This window comes from Elephantulus edwardii, unplaced genomic scaffold, assembly GCF_000299155.1.
Source record: "Elephantulus edwardii isolate Elephantulus edwardi_28Jun2011 unplaced genomic scaffold, EleEdw1.0 scaffold00090, whole genome shotgun sequence".
Taxonomy (NCBI): domain Eukaryota; kingdom Metazoa; phylum Chordata; class Mammalia; order Macroscelidea; family Macroscelididae; genus Elephantulus; species Elephantulus edwardii.
Window position 1 is genome coordinate 1,054,627 of NW_006399840.1, and position 19,535 is coordinate 1,074,161.

At 50.3% G+C, this 19,535-nt stretch overlaps 1 protein-coding gene across 1 annotated transcript; it reads right to left on the reverse strand.

The window, feature by feature from the left end:
- Positions 1-5,293: 5,293 nt before the first annotated feature.
- GPR37L1 (G protein-coupled receptor 37 like 1) lies at positions 5,294-11,422 on the reverse strand. The gene is made up of 2 exons (XM_006890537.1): positions 10,743-11,422; positions 5,294-6,250 (listed from the first exon to the last, which is right to left on the reverse strand). Exons 1-2 carry the CDS (start codon positions 11,337-11,339, stop codon positions 5,438-5,440), a joined length of 1,410 nt encoding a protein of 469 aa, XP_006890599.1. The 5' UTR covers positions 11,340-11,422; the 3' UTR covers positions 5,294-5,437.
- Between the last annotated feature and the right edge of the window lie 8,113 nt (positions 11,423-19,535).

The window sequence follows — 19,535 nt, forward strand, 5'->3', positions numbered from 1 at the left end:
GGAGGGGGTCAGTCTGGAGAGAAGGAAGGAGATGCAGGATGGACCTGGGGCAAGTTCAGATGAGGAAAGGTGGAGCCGGCCCCTGGAGCAGGTACCAGCCTGGGCACTGGCGGCCGTCCCCACGTCCTGCTGGTTCCCACCTCTCATTCTGGCCTGTCCCTGTAGGCTTGAAGGCCTCAGGCTGGCAGGAGCCTCCACAAGCACCTCCTCTCTGCCCTCAGCCGTGGTGGGGCCACCAGGCACCGAGTGCCGAGACCACCAGGCCTAAGGGACAGGAATCCAGCATCCTTGCCATCCCCCCAGCCGCCTCCTGCCTGTCCCTGGCCTCAGCTCCTGCCCTGTCCCTGGGCCCCACCTCCATGGCCCACCTCATTCTGTTCTCATTTTGCAGAGTTGCACAAGGAGAGAACTCAGCATGGGGGGGTTGGTTCTTTGGGTTTTGTTTTGTTTTGTTTGTTTAATTTAATAATTTGTAAAGTGATGTTCCTCTTCCTTTTTTTACACTTTTCAGCTCATATTTAACCTCTGTTTGGAAAATGATTCTTGTAACTGTACATTTTTTTTTTGCCTCCTGATAATAACAATAACAACAATAAATTACCAATTTTGTGTTGGGGGTGTGTGTGGTGCAAGTTATTTTTCCATAGCTGGTTTGGAATGGCTGGCACGCCCCTGGAGACCCGCCACTGAGGGGGCGTGTGCTGGTGATGGGCACACAATGGCCCTCACAAGCCCGCCCTCCCCGGCTTGGGGGGAGCTCCTGCTTTGCCTCCTCCTCACTCTCTCTTTGGACTTGCTTGTGATCCCAGCCTCAAGCTCATAGCTGCCACGTGGAGCTTTGGCCAAACAGAAAACTCGGTGCTACTGTTGTCAATTCTGACTCACAGGGGCCCCACAGGACAAAACGAGGGTTTGCAAGGCTGGGATCTTTGTGGAAATGGGCTGTCTCATCTTGGTTCCCTTCTCTTAGCAGCCAATCATATAACCACTGAGCCTCCAGGGATTTTGAAGTGGACCTTCTTGTTACTGTGTACCATCGAGCCAGAACCGACCCACAGCTGCCTCCGGTGGGTTTTCAGATGCTGTTTAATCACTCAGGAGATTGTCCATCTTTGTCCCGCAGAGCAGCTGGTGGATTTGAACTGCTTGCCTTTAGGATTGCAGCACAGTTTCTTACCACCGGGCCACCAGGCCATTCTGGACTTGGGTCTTGGGCCCCAGTTTCAGTTCTCAGGCCCCAGGCCTGAGTTACTTGTCTCTCTGAGGCCCTCGGTCTGTCCCATTTCTCCAGGCTCAGGAAGCCTCACCTGTAGCCAGATCTAGGCAGGTTCCTGAACCCTTGTTCTCACCCCAGTCCCAGTCCTTACCCAGAGCCAGCTTCCCTGCCCTCCTGTGTTGATGGCTTCCCCTCTTCACTCACTTCTCTGTTGATTACAATGCTACTGGCTTCCTTGAAGTGTCCAATCCCTCACTCCTGTCCAGTCAAAGAGTCCCTTCCTGGAGGCCCCTCCTGGATGTCTCTGGCCCGTCTTTCTCTGGACTGCCCACAGCTGCTGCCTCAGCAGGCGGGGCCTGCTTCCTCAAATCTGAGGCCATCTTGACCCAGTTTTACACTAAGCCCCGCCTCTCCCTGCTCCACCTCCGGCAGCCTCCCCTTCACCCAGGAAAATGGAGCAGGCCCCTGCAGAACACCCCATCCCTCTCCTGCGGCAGGAGGGGTTGTGGTTTTCCTTCTAGAAGCTGTAGCTTCTGACAGAGTCCGGATTCATTCGTTCCCTGTTGCACTCCACTTCCCCTGCCTCTTGTTCTTCAGAGGCACTTTATAATCATTAGTGTTGTAAGAGTAACATGCCCTTTCTGGAGAGGAAGTGCCCTGTCACCAGAAGAGCTTCAGGAAAGACTGAGGCCAATGGAGCTAAATGATTCTAGTGTGCCTTCCAAATGCTAAGGAAGAGAAACCATGCCCTGGGTCAAGGAGGCCGAAGCTGAACCAGGCCCTGTCTCCTGCAGGGGTGACAGAGTTTGCTCTTGTCTGGAAGCCTGGGGGAGCAGCCACAGTCCTTTCACCCCAGGAGTAGGAAGCGGGGGACACTTCAGGTGCCATGATCCACCAATGAGGGAGAAGACTTAAGCTGTCACCAGCAAGTAAGCATCATTCTACCACTGTCTCGGTCACTGTTACCTGACGTGGAATTGGCCCCAGCAATAAAACCTGCTGCCCCAATCCTCAAGATTAGTTGCAACTCAGTCTTGTGGTTGGTAAGTTTTCGGTGGTGGGTTTTCAGAAGTCAGTCACCAGGCCTTTCTTCCTACTGTGATTAATCTGGAAGTTCTGCTGAAATGTGTTCAGCAACACTGAGGCCTGCACTGGCAGATAGGTAGTGGCCATACATTAGCGATAAATAGATTCTAGGTGTCACTAAAAGAAGGCAGAGCCATTGAACCACCACTGCCTGTGCATATTAAAAAAAACCAAAAAACACAAAAACCCCAAACGACACAGAACAAATCCCACTGCCATTGAGTAGAATCTGACTCGTGTCCCTCCACCCCCATCATGTTTCAGAGGCTGTAAATCTTCATGGGCAGAAATTGCCCATCTTTCCAGTACAGAGCGGCATATGAATGTGAACCACTGACCTTTCCGTCAGCAGCCAATGTGCATTTTAGGTACAGAAGAGGACTTCAAGGACTGTCAACGTCGACTGTGAAGATGTGTAAATCACTTTTGGAGCTGGCTGCAGTGCCAAGACCTTGGTGAATGGAAGACTCTTCTGGCCAAGCCTCCTCTGTAGTACAGGAAAACTGATTCCCAAAGGGACAGAAAGACAAAAAGGCACCAGGCGTCTTGCCAGAGGCTTTATAGATTTTTGTCTCATTTAATGATGTTAGCCCTCTGAGAAGGAAGGATAATTCAGGTTGATGAGAATGAAGAAACAGATTAAAGGCTCAGTAACTTAGGTCAGGCCCCGTAAGAAATGGTGGAGCTGGGGTCAATATTATTCTCACTCCAAAGTGCATGTGATCTTGTTCACCCTGAGGTGGGGAGCACAGTGGATTCACCCCAGCCCTGGCACTAGGGTCAAAGGGCTAGTCTAGAATCTGCCCTGAGCAGAGTGATAAGCGTGTTAACACAGCCTCTGAGGATCCCAGTTCAAATCCATTGCTCATCACTGTGCCAATCTGTGCCCCGCCCCCCACGCCTGGGTCCAAGCAGCCATCAGACCCTTAAACAACAAACCCCGCATTGTTCCCCCAGCTGGCCCAGGCTGGAAGGACAGTGTCTCTTTCCCAAGGTCTCACTGGCCAGCTGACTAATTCCACAAGCCATTCACGTTGGCAGGCTCCGGAGGCAGTGGTGGTGGCCAGGCCTCAGAGCCACCATCTCTCCCCGTTAGCTCTGAGCTGGCCAACCAGCATGGCAGGGGATGTCCTTTGTGGAAGAGGCCCCCCAGATAGGATGCTGACATGGCCCCCCTCCTTGTCCCATGCCTTCCGTCCTCAGCCCTCCCTGTCCCGAACTTCACCTCAGTTCACCCATTTCACTTCAGAAGTCATCAGTGGGCAGGGAAGGGCTGTTGGGAAAACAGGGAGGAAGCAGCCCTGGTGCCTCTGGAGCAAGCTGGCCTTTGATCCCCTCTCCAGCGTGCTGCTCTTGCCCTTCTCCAGCCCGATCCCCCTACCCATCTTAAGTTTCTGCAGACAGAGCTACAGGCTTCAGTCACTGTGGCAACAGGTCTGCTGAGAGGAGGGTGGGTGTCATTCCTCAGCACAAAGGGTGTGCGCATGGCAGTGCTGTCACCTAGCAACGCCTCCCTCTCTCTTGGCGGCATCCCCGGCCCTGGGGGTGGATGCCAGGGAGAGAGAACAAGGCCTTTAAGATCCCCAGGAGAAAGAGGTGGGGGGCTCGGGCACAGGGCAGGCTGAGGCCAAGGGGTGTGGTTGGTGGACAGAGAATGGCCCCTGAGGGTAGTCATGAACCCCTGCCCCTACACTCCCGTAGGTCCCTTCCTGAGCCCCCATGCTGATGTCCTAGGTGGGCCTGGTGGATTGAGGTCTCTGGGATGAGCCCCAGAGCTGAGTTTCAGACAGGACAGGCTTATTCTGGAGAAAGCTGACCTTCTGTGTGGCAGGGGGTGCAGGTGCATAGTGGACGTGTCACTTCTGGTCAGTGTTGTGTCAGCTTCTGTTGTGACCAAACAGGGCAAAATTTGTCTTTTGGAAGGGTCCTGAGCAGTGGAGCTGGGTCTCCAAGGATGGATGACCAGCGAGAGGAGCTGAGGGTCTGTTGGGAGCAGGATGATGCTCTGGCAGGAAGGAGAGTGGTTGGGGAGCAGGGTGGGGGAAGGCAGGGGACAGGCAGCTGGGCCGTCTGCAGGCCAAACAGGCCATTCTAAGAAGCCGAACAAGAGCAGCTCTCAGGCAGAGAGACCCGGAGCCCCGGGGACACATGAGGGAAGGCCATTGGCTCCCTTCCAGCGAGTGCTCTGTGGAGAGAGAGGGTGGGGGCTCCAGGGGGGGCCAGTTGGCAGCCTCTTGCCTTCCTGGGGATCACTGAGTTATAGGACAAGATGAAGACTTAGTCTTACAACCTTCCCAAGCCCTCCATCCTCTGTTTCTCAAAAGTCATAAAACCCAAAGAGCCCACATAACCACTTAGTTGTGTGGGACCACCTCTGTGAGGGCCCCAGACAAGGAGGGGTTAAAAGTGTTCAGGAGGAATCCCCCACAGACTACTGCCTGGCCCCGTCAGCCCCTGGAGCATCTGGACTCTACCAGGAAGTGGTTCAAGAGAGTCTAGTGTGCAAGATATAGTTAGTTCTATCTAGTTTATTGTTTTCCAGGAAAGATCTACAAAGAAGCACCTACTGGGGAAGGTTGGGACAGGACAACCCAGGGGACCTCAGACCGAGGAGGAGAAAGGAGAGATCTCTATGAGAAGCGCAATCATCAGAGCCAAGACAGGTCCATTCCAGAGAAACGAGAACCAGGTCAACCTGGGTGGATCCCCAAAGGGCCCCTAAGCCAGGACACAGGGTGGGACGTAGAGAAGGCACTTGGCAAGGGTACAACTAAATTACAGACCCAAGTCCTATGGCAAAGAGAGAGAAGTACAGTTGGAACCAAGAGAGGGTAGGTGATGGTCAGGTTCTGACTCCCAGCAGGCAGGACTAAGAGTTTCTGGGAATTTCTAAGGACCTAGAAGCAACATTGTCCACCAGTTGAAAAAAACAGGGCAGGGAGGTCCCTCGGATTGACGGAAGAGGCCCTGCTTCAGGAGAAGTTAACATGGCCAAAGCTCAACAAGGGAAATCCAGTTCCTTTCCAGTCAGCAAGACGGGTGCAGCAAAGCAGGACCTAGCAGGCCCAGGCTGGAGGTGGTGCCTCTCCTCGCTCCCTCTGGCCCTGCTCTGTGCCTCCCAGCCCCGGCCTGGCCTCAGCACGGTGTGCCCAGGGGCAGGAGCGGGGGAGACTCCCTGGGCTTGTGGAAGTAGATGGAGGAAGACATCTCCGTCTTGAGCTTGTTGTCCGAGCCGTTGGCGGCTGTGGCCTCCGAGACCCCACACTCCTCGCAGCAGCAGCAACAGCAGCAATCCAGGAAGGCCTGGCCCAGCGGCCTGCAGATGCACAGGAGGAGGACCGGCGTGATGGCGCCCTTGAAGAAGGTGGAGAACTGGTTGATGAGGCCCAGGAGGTCCAGGGTCTGACGGGTGAGCTCGGTGGAGAGGTAAGCCACCACGAGGTTGCAGACGTTCTCCGGGAGGGTGCAGAAGGCGTACAGCACCGTCAGGCCCACCACCGTGCTGTTGAGCTGGCTCTCACACTGCCCGTGCTGGCTCGCCCGGCACTCCGGCTTCCTCCCCGGAGGGCCCCGCACCCGCCACGTCACCAGCTGGCAGGTGACCGTGAAGAGGATGGGCAGGCAGAAGTAGCAGCCAAAATACCACCACATGCGGGCGTTCTGATAGGTCATCACCAGTGAGTAGAGGGACTCAGGCAGGCTGGCCAAAGGCTTCATGATGCAGGAGTCCACGGTGCCCGAGACGGGGGCAGGCTCCTGTGCCAGCTGCCATAACAGGAGCTCGGGCACGGCCAGCGTCATGGAGCCCACCCAGATGACAGCCAGCTTGGCCAGGATGGATTGGCACCGCTCGATGGGCCTCACCTTGGGCAGGGTGCTGGTGGCCACGTGGAAGCGGTCAATGCCCAGGGCACAGAGGCTGAAGGTGGTGACGCCCAGAGAGGAGACCTGTGGGGATGATGTAGGAGAAGACAAAAGGATTTGGTCAAAACGGCTGTCAAGACAAGGAAAAGGGAGGTCTGGTGGCCTAGTGGCAAGAAGCTGCACGGCAATCCCAAAGGTATGCGGTTCAAATCTACCAGACGTTCTGCTGGAGAAGGAGGGGCAATCTCCTCCTGTGCCAGTCGGATCCAAATCGACAGCACACAACAAGGAGGGGGGGAAATGAGAACCTCCCCTGCCCCCTGCCCCCCAAAAAAAGACAAGGGAAAATACCCTGGCTCCTGGTTTAGTCAGATGAAGAACTTGCAGCAGGAGTGAGTTTGGAGTTAATTTTGGAGTTGTTGATTTCCTAGAACAGGCTGAGAGAATGATATTAAAAAAACCAAATCAAAACCAAAAAGAAAAAAAAAAAGCAAAACCCTTGTATTACTTTGTCTTCAGAACCTTTAGTGAGATTATTTCCATTTTTTTAAATAGAAATTTGTATTTTATACTGGCTTACTTACAAAGTTCATGTATTTCTCTTTTTAAGGAATTTAAGGAAATCATTACTATATCTGTCTCTCTCATTCTCATTGCTGTCAGTCCAGTCAGACCTGATTCACACCTGATTCTCTGGTGGGCTTTCCAAGGCTGTAAATCGAGTGCTAGGAGATTGCCCATCTTTCTACAGAGGAGCGAGTGATGGATTTGAACCACCAGAGAGGCATGGCCCCTTGGGTTAGCAGTGCAACGCCCTACAGACCATGCCACCCAAGTTCTGCTGTAACCACCAATCAGTGAGCATTTCCTATATGTCAAAAGCCTCTGATTGGCACAATTTGCACACATACTAAAGCTTGGTGGTTCCAACCCACCTAACGGTGCAGCAGAAGAAAAGTCTGGCAATCTGCTTCTAGAAAGAAAAGCCTTCTGAATAGTGCTGCTCTGCTGCACACAGGGTTCCTACCATGAGTGGGAATCATGAGAGGCAGGGTTGGTTTCTTCTACTGCAGGCCAGACTCTTCACATATGACATCTTGTCAGCTCCTTGCAACAAATCAGTTCACAACGTAAGATGATGCTGAGGCTCAGGCTGCATGAGTAACCTGCCCAAGATCTTTCCCTTGCTGCTTTTTCTCTCTGGCTAGAAGTTGACTGTCGTGGGTGCCAGAGCGACCCTCCTTCGGGTTTCTGAGGCTGTACATCTTTATGGGAGGAGACTGCCCATATTTCCCCAGTGGAGCACTTGATGCATTTGAACCATCAACCTTTCAGCTAGCAACCCAACACACTATATACTGTGCCACCACAGTACAGACCACCTTACCTTCTCTGTAAGACTGGAAAATTGTCTTTAAGGGGAAAAACAATTCAGAATTGCAATTAATGCTATATAAAGCAACATGCCTATTAATGACTGAATGAAACATCAATATTATTTGTAAACTGTCACTCAAATAAAAACATAATAAGAAACTTTTAAAAAATAAAGAGGATCCAGACAAAGAGAGGGGGAGTTTTGAGTCCCTGCAGATTCTGCTGTCACATCAAATGTAGATGATTCAAATCCTCTTTGTAGGAGAAAGATGGGCAACCTTCTCCTGTGCCATTTGCAGCCTCTGAAAATGTGCTGGAGGGTCAGCTAAGGGTCCATTCTGAGCAGATGGCATGTAACAACAACATCCTGTTATGGGCACGGCGGGAAGACCTTGGGGAATGGCTTACACACACACACATTCACGCACATCACACATCCTCACAAACGCAATCGCTCGTTTACACTTGGCCACACTCATCCCCACGCACTGACACAAGGACACCCACAAAGCACTGACACAGGAGCACACAGGCATCTGTACATGCTGCTCACGTGCTTGTACACCCATACACAGCCACCCAGCCGACCCTGTCCCCACAGGCCCACAGCCTTGCTGTGCAGGAAGGGGGTAGCCTCCCTCCAGATCAGCGCGTGCGCCCCAGCCCAGCCACACTGTTCACTGAGCACATACAAAAATGACCTGGGGAGCCAAGAGGAAGAAGCTAGAACGGCAGGGGGACAAAGTGTCAGAGAGAACAGAAGAGAAGAATGCTCCGGAGCTATCAGAGGACGCTCATCCAGACTCAGGGACTGCTTTCAGAGCCCCCTCATGTCCAATTCTCCCCTTTTCTGCTGGGGGAACACAAGCACCGGCTTGTTAGCACTGCCACCAGGGGCCCTTGCAAGTGCCCCCTTCTCGGCAGGGGGTGCTGGGCCGGAGGAGGCGCAGCCTTGGGTCTTGGGCAGAACACCATGCTCTCCCCTTTCATTATATCTCAGAAAACACCTTTATCATATTCCAAAGTTCCTTCCCTGTTCCCTCCTGGGAGCCCGTCCAGAGCACTTCTCTGTATCAGTGTTTGCTTAGTCTCTCAACTCCCACCCCATCACTCAGCCTCAAAGGAGCTTGCTGTCAACTCCTGGATCATCTCCATCCCCCAGAAGGCCTGGGGGGTGGCCAAAGAGGATGAACATAAGCTGAGACCCCCAGTTCACTGGGCCAGGCTTGGAGGGACCCACTCACTGGTCTGCCTCCCTCCTCCACAGCCTAGATCATTCCCAAGTAAAAGGACCATTTATTTAATTTTATTAATTCTAAGTCTATAATCATTGGCCATTCAATCTTTCAGTAATTCTATAATAATAATAATAATTATCATTATTGCTATTTTTGTCAACCCCAAATGATAGGTGAGAAAACATAGTCAGGTTAAGTAATTTACTGAGGTCACTCAGCTTGTGAGAGGCAACACCCGGGTTCTGCTGGAGTCTGCCCAGTGCCCAGGTCCTCGTGGTTAACAGGGGAGCCCCGGTGGCTCAGCCCATGGGGAGCTGCACTTCTAAGCCCCCAGCGGCTCCTCACCGGCAGCTTGGATCCGCCAGTCACGCCACAGATGAAAGACGGGCAATCGCCTCCCAGGTGAATTACAACCTCTGAAAACCCACCAGACGGTCAGCCATGGGTCGGTCCTGACTGATGGTGGGCAGTGTGCTGGGATTTTTGTGTTTGACAAGAGGAACTCTGGTGGTGCAGTGGTTAAGACATTCAGCTGCCAACCAAAAGTTTGGAGGTTCAAATCTACCAAATGGGGTAAAGATATGACAGTCTGTTTGCATTAAGATAAATGGCTTTAGAAATCTTCTGGGTCAGTGCTGTGCCCTACAGGCTTGCTATGAGTTGAAATTGGCTTGATAGCGGTAGATTTGGGTGTGTCAAACAGATACACTTTCTGGCCTCACTGCCCAGCAGTGCTGTAAGTACAAACGTAAAACAGCCATTCATAGGGTCTTCTGTCACATCCTGCTACCTTTCAGCCACCCTTGGGTGCTCTCCCTGAGCTGGAAAGGACAGGAGAAGGTGGTACTGACAGCTGAGCCTCAGAAAGTGTCCAACTATGAAATCTCCAGGAATACTCAGTGGACTGGGGACCAAGCTGGAATCAGATCTGTGTCCAGATGACTGATCCTGATTCATTCTCCAGCCCAGCAAGTCACCCATGTCTCACAACCTTTCCCACGAGGAACAGTAGGAGGGAGTCACACTCACTCCTGTCCCTGTCACACACACCCACAGGATCAACATCCTAAAAGACTGCTCTTTTATTTGTATTCTCATAAAGAGGCGGGAGCCGGCTGTGCCTTGCACAGATACACAGACTGGTGTATTTGTGCTGTGTTCTCGTTGTCTCTGTGCAATCAACCCGATCATCCACACTCATAAACAGTCTTAACTTAGAAGCTTCCAGAAGGTGAGGACTTGACATGCACCTTAGAATTACAGAATGGCCGAGCCGGAAGGGGCCATCTCATCAGCCTCTCTGCTCAAGAAGTAAATTGGAGAGGAGCGCTGACCTGACCAGCAATATCCAGGAGGTCAGTGCCGGGACTAGAGCCCTCAGTAAGCTCCAGAGCCCAGAGCCGGCTCTTCCCCTCAAAGCAGCCTTAGGAGAGTGGTGCTGGTGACGGTGGCCTATGATGGTAGCCCTCAGCAGGGAAGGAAGGGCCAGGCTTCCTGGTGCTGCATTCACAGTGAAAGATACTGACTTGATGGGTGGGGAGTAGAGACAGGGAGCTGAGGTGTGGGGCAGCTGCAGTTAGACCCGAGGGAGAAAGAGGAGGCATGACCAAAGGACAGAACAATTTCTCAGGTGGACTAACAGGTGAGGGGCAGGGAAGGCACAGAAAAGGAGAAAGAACTGAACTGTAGCCACTTTCAAAGGGAGAGACCCCTGTGGAGCTGGAGCCCAGGAGCCCTGCACCTGCCTGACCCACCATTCCTTCCAGCCTGCCTCCTCTGGCCTCCCAGGAGTCAACACTGTGTTCATTTCCTTCCCCAAGTTGGAGAGACTATAAAACAGAGAGAGCAAAGCTCTACCTCGGGGCTCCTCCACTTGTCCCATTTCCAGGGTCCTGTTGGCGACTTGGAGCCCCGTGCTTGTTTGGAGTTTGCTCTCCAGCCCCACCCGGACTCCCACTCACCTCCATGAAGGGCACGGCGCGGCAGGAAACGTCACCCAGCAGCCTCTGCTTCGTGATCTCATTGAAGATGACAACCGGGAGGCAGAAGAAGAGGACCAGGAAATCCCAGAGTGCCAGGCTGGCCAGGATGGAATTCCACGCGCTCTTCAGGTAGTAGCTGTGCCACACTATGCACATGACAGACAGGTTGCCCACGATGCCCACGGCGAACACCACCAGGGCCAGGAGCATGATGGCGTAGGCACTGTAGGAGCTCTCGGTCACCGGGTACAGGGGGTTCCGGATCTGCAGCCTCCGCCCTGGCATCCCTGTCAGATTGCCCCGAAGCTCCTGCTCATTGCCTGCAGTGCCCCCATCTTTGTCTGGGTTGGGGCTGGTGGCCACCAAGAGCTTGGTGGGCTGCAGGCCAGCAGGATGGATGGGCCGAGGGTACTCAGCCCACTCCTGGGGCACATACTGCTGCACCCCCTTGGCCTCCTCATCTTCGGTGCCCCTCTTGGGTCGGCTCTGCTGCTCCAAGGCCGTTGCATGGTGACTGCCTATCCCCACACTCAATACCACAGCAAGAGAGACAGCCAGGGGCCACAGGCGCCACATGGCCAGACGTGCAAGAGGCAGCTGCCCCAGACAGAGCAGGTGAGGGCAGGAGCCGGGCTGCTGGGCAGAAGCGAGCGTGGCAGCTGGCCTGTGGGGCCGCCTCCAGTCCACAGTCTGGCATCGCCTGCCCGCTCCCGGTGGACTCAAGCGCTCCCTCCCACCTCCGGCCTGGGCTGGGCATGGCCCTCTGCTGGACACAGAGCACTCTTTGCTGCCCTCACTCGTCTCACCCTGCAGGACACTGCTGCTCAGGGCCGCCCCCCCAGGATCCCAGCACAGCCAGCGTGGGGGGCCCACAGAGGCCATGTGCTCCAAGCCTCTGAAGCCAGAGAGGGCAACCAGCTTGCCTAGGGACATCTAGGCTTCTCTGGGGGCTACAAACAGTTAACATCTCAGCTGCTAACCAGAAACTTGGAAGTTTACCCAGCAGTGTCTCAGAAGAAAGGCCTGGCAATTTATGTCTGAAAAATCAACCTCTGGAAAGGACAGGGCACAGTGCTGTTCTGTCATCAATGCGTCACCAAGAATGGAGCCAGCTGAGCGGGTCACATGGTGACTCCACCTGCTGGAGACAGCTCTAAGGAAACCTCTACACCCAACACTAGACAGTGATGCTCTCCATCATCTACGGGGTGCTTCTAGGAAAGGGCAAGATTCAGATCTGATGTTTATAGGGTCACTGGGAGTCGGTCATATGGTGGCCTAGTGGTAAGAAGTTGTGATGCCAACCTGAAGGCACGCTGCTCAAATCCACTCGCTGTTCCACAGGAGAAAGATGGGCAATCTTCTTTCATGTGATTTACTGCCTCTGAAAACCCTTTGGAGGGTCAGCTGTGGGTCGGCTCTGACTTGGCAGTATATAACAATAATGCTGGGAGCTTCTAGAGGCCTAGTGGGTAGAGAGCTGCGCTGCTTGTCCAAAGGTGATACCTTCTTCAGCGGTTTATTCCACTGGCAGATCCTTGAGAGAAAGACAGGCAATCTCTCCCAGCGCAATTTACAGCCTCCGGAACTCCGGCGGGAGGGTTGACTATGAGTCGGTTCTGACTCTATGGTAATGACATTTTTACTTTGACTAGGAGCCCTTGTGGTACAGTAGATTAAGCCCTGGGCTGCTAACTGAAAGGTCAGTGGATCAAATCCACCAGCTGTTCTAACGGAGAAAGATGCAGCAGTCTGCTTGGAACCTCTGTGTATAGTCCTACTCATACCTATAGGGTTGACCCAATACCAGTGGATTAGGTTCAGTTTGGTTTTATTAGGTCTAGTTGATTTCTCAGTTAATACTCATAGCAACTCAATGGGGTAAGTAATTATCACTTTTCAGATTAAGGATCAGGGTTTTTTAGTACTGTTAGGTTGGAACCAACTCATAGCTGACCCACTAGTGGGTTTTCAAAGGCAGCAAATTGCACAAGAGGAAATGGCCCATCTTTCTTCCTCAGAGCAGCAGGTGAATTTGAACCATCTGCCTCTGGGTTGGCAGCACAATTCCTAACCCCTAAGCCACCAGAGCTCTCTGTCTGGGTGGTAGAAGTTAGTTATTTGCTACATAGTGTTCATTCATGGCAGAGCCAAACCCTGGGACCTGGATCTAATTCCAGGGCCAGTGTTTTGAATTTGACATTGCTCCTAATAGACAGGGGCCATCTCCTGCCCACACAAGCTCCTCTGGGAAACACAGCAAGCAGTACTTAAAAACCCTACATTCTGCACCAGATACAGGCTGGATGGACAGTTGCAATAACAAATATTTACTAAGCACTTGCTATGCTCTGGACACTCAGTATACAAATATGAAAAAGCAGATCTCTGCCACCAAGGAGCTCCCTGGGGGAAAAAAGAAACATGTAAATAAATCATTACAATTCAGTGTGATGAATGATGTGAGGCAAGCTGCCCAGAGCTCGAGGAGTCTAGGAGAGCCAGGACTTTGGATGGCCTCCCAGACGAGGAGGTGGCATTCAAATAGACCCTGAAAAACAGTTGCCTGAAAAACAGGCAGAGATAAAGGTGAGGAAGGGAACGTGAAGCAAAACAAACAACTTCTACAAAGGAACAGAGACGTTCCCAAAATATGCTACAACATGGATAGACCTTGAAAACATAACACAGAGTGTCATGGATTGAATGATGTCTCCCCTTCTTCAAAGAGGCATGGCAATTTAACTCTGTGACAGTTCTCAGTGGCTTGGCATTTATGCAATAATATAACTATCCCTCCCTGTGTGGTGGCCAACCAGTCAGGTGCAAGGGGATTAGGTAGGAGGTCCTGTGATTTCAGGAGATAAAAGGAGGCAGACTTGAGAAAGGAGGGACCTGCTATACCAAAAAAGAGTTTATCTTTTGGAAGTGGGTCCCTGTGCTCCTAAACCCAGACGAATGCCATGACATGTACAGCTTTCCACGGAACAATAGAGCCACAGATGTTCAAAGGAGATAAAGACCTGCCTCTTGAGCCAACAAAGAAAGTAAACTTGACTTTGAAATAACTAACTAATGCTCTGCATCTAGACTTCCAGCCTCCTAAATGATGAAAGAAAACAGCTGTTTGCTAAAGCCATGCACTTGTGGTTCTGTTATAGCAGCACTAGATAAACTAAGGCACTGAGTGGGGGCAACAATTCATCATTAAAAGATAGATATTGCATGGATCCTCTTAAAGAACTATCTAGACTAGGTATAACAAGACAAAAGTTTAGCAGTGGTTGTTAGGGGCAAGGTTTTGGAAAAGGAAAGCTCAGCACAGAGAGGACATTGAGCTTTCTGTTAAGAGTGATGGGAAAATTCAGAAATGGAGACAGTTGGCCAATGGGATAAGCATATTTAATGCTGCTACACCTTACCCGTAACAATTGTTGTTAAGTGCCGTTGAGTCATAGGCAACTCATAGCGACCCTATGAACAAGAGTCCTTGACCTTGCGTGACTTTCATCCTTTCTCCAGGGTCATAGGTTTCCCAGAGGCAAGCTATTTACGGGAGTGGATGCCATTCCTGCTTCCAACCTTGTTTTAAACAGGGAGTGCCACCAAACACTGTCTGCCATGGATAACCATTAACATATTTGACACATCAGTGTCACAGTGTTCAGCTTCATAGCAACCACAGTTACCTCTGTAGGGCAAGTGGACACACCAGGGCTATACGACCTAGAAGAATGTTTCACCAAAAACTATTAAAGACAGCCCTTAAGGGCATGGATTAAAGTCACCCACTTTTGGCTTGGTAGCATCACTTTCGGTCCACTAGGCCAACTGGTCTCTCTATTGTTAAGTGCTGTTGAGTCATAGGCGACTCATAGCGACCCTATGAACGAGAGTCCTCGACACTTGCGTGTATGACTTTCATCCTTTCTCCTGGTTCATTGGGTTTCCCGAGGCAAGCTATTTATGGAAGTGGATTCCACTCCTGCTTCCAAGTGACAATTGTAGAATGGCAAATACCTTGTAAACTTACCAGGGAGATCTGGTAGTGTTGTCAGTAGGCAGTTTAACTGCTAATCCAAAAGCTGCAACTCTCTGGTGGTTCAGATCCCCCAGTGGCTCCACAGGAGAATGATGGACAACCTCCTTTCGTGCAAAGTACAGCACCGGACAAGCCACTGAGGGTCACTTATGAGTCAGTTCCCAGTCAGCAAGCAGTGGGAATGACTGATATTCTTACCAACATTTTCTTAATAAAAGGGGAGAAAAAAAGAGCTCTGGTGGCCTACTGGCAAGAAGCTGCACTGCAATCCCAGAGGTGAGCAGTTCGAATCCACCAGATGCTCTGCTGGAGAAGGAGGGGCAATCTCCTCCTGTACCAGTCAGACTCTGATTTGACAGTACACACACAAAAATAATAATTAAAAAATTATAAAAATTAAAAAAAGAAGGAAGAAGAAAACAAGTTTATGCCTTCCCAAAGAGGTATAAATTAGGGATATATTTGAAAGGGAGCCAGCATGCCAAGTGACTGGGATGCCAGGAAAGCAAGAGAGCGTATGAGAGAGAGGTAGGGCATGACAATGGGAGAGGTGAGCTGACAACAGGCCAGAAAGGACTTTGAATGATGGCAGAAACAGGAAATGAATTTTCTCTGGATGACAGCAGTATTACACAGAGGAACAATGACCGGTTATGTTAGAGGGATCCTTGCTCAGCAGCTAGGGGTTGACAGCCCGAAGCAGCAGGAGGCAGGGATAGGGGGTCTGTTGGGAGGTGGCCATGCGGAGCATTCAAGGAAAACTCCTGCACAGTGATTCTATGAACAACAGACCTGAACCCTGTCCTATCTTGTGCCATCCTCACCATCTCTGACATATGCATGTGTGTATATAACTCAGTGACTGGTATAACAGGGGTGGGTGTGTCAGAGACAAAGAAATTGGCTCAGGACAGGCCAGGGTTCATAGGGTCGCTCTGAATCTCAAGCGATTTGATGGGACATAACAACAATATAACTCGTGCATCCTTCTGAATATGGGTGAAAGCAGAGGAGGAAGAAACACAGTACCAGTGCTTAAGGCCTTCTCGTGTCTTGATCCAGCCCTATGAGTGCGGGGATTGGTACTTGACATCTACAGATATAACTTTCCCCTTCTGAAAAATAAGATGATTAGAATACCAGGAGAATGTCTATCTGTGCTTCATTGACTATGAAAAGGCTTTTACCTGCGTGGATCACAACAAGCTATGGCTGACTCTGAGAAGAATGGGAATCCCAGAACATTTGATTGTGCTAATGTGAAACCTATACTTGGACCAAGAGGCAGTCGTCAGAACAAAGCAAGGGGACACTGCATGGTTCAAAATCAAGAAGGGGGTCCATCAGGAATGTATTCTGTCTCCATATCTTTTCAATCTGTGTGCAGAACAGATCATCCGAGACGTTGGGCTGTACGAGGAAGAATGTGGCATCAGGATTGGTGGAAGAGTCATCAACAAACTGTGTTATGCAGATGACACAACCCTGCTTGCCGAAACTGAGGAGGACCTGAAGCACTGGCTGCAGAAGGTCAAGGACTGCAGCCTCCTATATGGATTGAAGCTCAACATCAAGAAGATAAGGATTCTCACCACTGGGCCAATTGGCAGCATCAGTATGGATGGTGAAGAGATTGAGATAGTTAACAGTTTTAGTTTGCTTGGCTCCACAGTCAACACTCTTGGTAACAGCAGCCAGGAAATCAGGAGACAAATTGCATTGGGAAAATCAGCTGTGAGGGACCTCTCAAGAGTACTGAAGAGCAACATGTCAGGCTGGAGACTAAGGTGTGCCTGATTCAGACTATAGTCTTCACAATTACGTGCTATGCATCAGAGAGTTGGACAGTGAATAGGGAAGATAGAAGGAGAATTGATGCCTTTGAGCTGTGGTGTTGGAGATGAGTGTTGAATATACCATGGACTGCTAGGAGAACAAACAGGTTTGTCCTGGAGAAGGTAAAGCCAGAATGCTCCTTGGAGTCAAGGATTCTGAAGCTTCGCCTGACATACTTTGGGCATGGTGTAAAGAGGGACTGGTCCTTGGAGAGGGACATCATGTTTGGGAGAGTGGAGGGACGGTGCAGGAGAGGAAGACCCTTGATGAGATGGATTGATTCTGTGAGTGGAGTGGTGGGAATGAGTGTGTTTGAGACAGTGAGGTTGGCACAGGATAGAACGGCATTTAGAGCTTTTGTACATAGGGTCGCTATGAGTCGCAAGTGACTGGATGGCACATAACAACAACAACAACAACAAATGTAGGTTGTCTCCAGGATCTCTTCCCATGTGAATATCCTATAAGGGTGGTTAGGACAAAAGGGCCCTGAGGGGTTTCGTGACAGCAGCCCTGAGAAGCTAATGATGGCTTGAGGGAGGGGTAGTACCATGGGCACAGAATGAAAACGAGCAGAGTTCAGGTGAGTGTATCCCAGGCCCTCGGAGGCTAGATAAATAGGAGAAAATGGGGCCTGGTGGCCAGAAATGGGGAAACACTTATATATTCAATCAGCAAACATTAACGATCCCCCCAAGAAATGGGATTCTTGTACTTAAAAAAAAAAACAAACTTTTCCAGAAGCCCTCCTCTCAGTAAAACCACCATTCTTACTAGAAGGGATCAGATATGTGGTGAAAATGATAACGTCAAGGAAATAGTGAGTGATGAGGAAGGAGATTAAAAGAAGGAGAGTCCTACATTCTCAAACAAGGTATGTGTTAGAGATTGAACTACATCCCCAAAGATATGATATACTGAAGTCCTATAACCACTGGTAAGGAGCTCTGGTGGGCTTCATGTCAAGAAGCTGCGCTGCAATCCCAAAGACATGCTGTTCAAGGCGACCAGCTGCTCCATGGGAGAAGGATGGGCAATCTCTTCCCGTGCCATCAACTGCCTCTGAAAACCTGCCAGAGGGTCAGCTATGGCTTGGTTCCAACTTGACAGTACACAATGAACTATGAACATGATGTAGTCTGGAAATCAAACTCAAAAATGCATTGCTGTTGAGTTGGAACCAATTCATGGCTGATCTTCCACTGGGTTTCCAAAGCTGTAAATTAAATGAGAGGAGATTACCCATCTTTTTCTTGTGGAGTTGCTGGTGGATTTGCCACACAATCTGCCACAGACTCTGCCACCAGAGCTCCTTAGTTTGTAAATAGAGGCATTTAAATAGGTACCGGTTAACATGAGCTCACATCAGTATAGGATGGGTCTTGCTTCAGTCACAAAGCCCAAAACTAAACCAGTTTTATTGAATCAATGCTGACTCAAGACAATCCCATGTGCGTCAGAGCAGAGCTGTGCACTACAGTTTTTATGGGTGTGAACTTTCAGAAGCAGTTGCCAGGCCTTTCTTCCAAGCAGCACCTGGGTGTAACATTCAGTTAGTAGACGTGTGTTTAATCTGTGCCACCCAAAGGGAAGAAACACAAAGACACAGGGAAAATATGGTTGTGTGAGGATGCATCTACCCACCAAGAGACACCTGCTCTACAGAAACTGGAAAATTCAAGGAAGGATTTTCCCCAAGATCCTTCAGAGAGAATACAGCCCGGTGGGCCCCCTCAGTTTGGACTTCTAGACCTTAGAACTGTGAGACCATATGTTTCTGTTCTTGTAAGCCACCCAATTTGTGACATTTTGTTACTATAACTCTTATAGTATGGAAAAATCTTTTGACCTTTATGAACATTTTCACTTTCCAACCTCTTTCTGTTTGTTCATTTTGTGGAAACAGGAGAACAGAGGAGGCTGCAGGACTGGGCTTCCTGCAGTTTGAAGTGTCACAGAAGAGCTGTAGAGGTCAACCCAGAAGACAGGTCAGCCAAGGAGTCAACAGGTCACCTCTTTGCCATCTGAATTCCTCCATCACATCATGGTGGAAGGGAGAAGCCATCCATACATCTCCTACCTCCACACCTTGCATCTCAGGAACAGCTGGGCCTATACACAAAGACCTAGCCATCACCCTGAGCAGAACGTGAGTCCATCCTGGGGCATGCACTTCCCTAATCACCCTGGGAATTGTTTGTGTAAAGAAAATAATCATCACCTGAACAGCGCATTTCATTACTGAGCACTCACTAAGAACAAAAAATTTTCCTATGTTTTGCATTTTCTATAAAAAAAGAAGATTCCTCATATTTTATAACAAAAAAAGCAATTCTGTAAATCTATTTTTTCCACAATTAATATAAAATTCTTTTGCTCTCTCACACAGGCTTTATACCAAATTATCATGCTCCATCTTTACATCATTCTGCCCACGTACAGTGTAAGACATTGAGGTTCAGGGGGAAATAACTTGCCCAAGGACGCACAGTTAGTAAATGACTAGAAAATAACCCAAATGAAGGATTGATTGGCTGATCCCAAATACCAAGCTCCTAACAACTCTTTTGTTCAGTCCTACAGAATTTCCACACAGGAAGAGATCCTAGAGATAATCTGCACCAACTGTCATATTTTTTGGAGGTGGAAAGTTGGGTCTGGAGATGTTAAGTACCAATCTGAGCTCTCTCAGAGCTGAATCAAGACATGAGAAGGCTTGGGCCTCCTCCTCTGCTTACACACATATTCAAATGGATGCATAAGTTATGGCCTTAGTGGTAAGATGCTGAGCTGTCCTTCGAGTGGACCAGCTGCTCCATGGTAGAAGGATAGGCCCTCTCCTCCCATGCTATTAGCTGCCTCTGAAGACCTGACAGCTATGAGTTGGTTCCTAC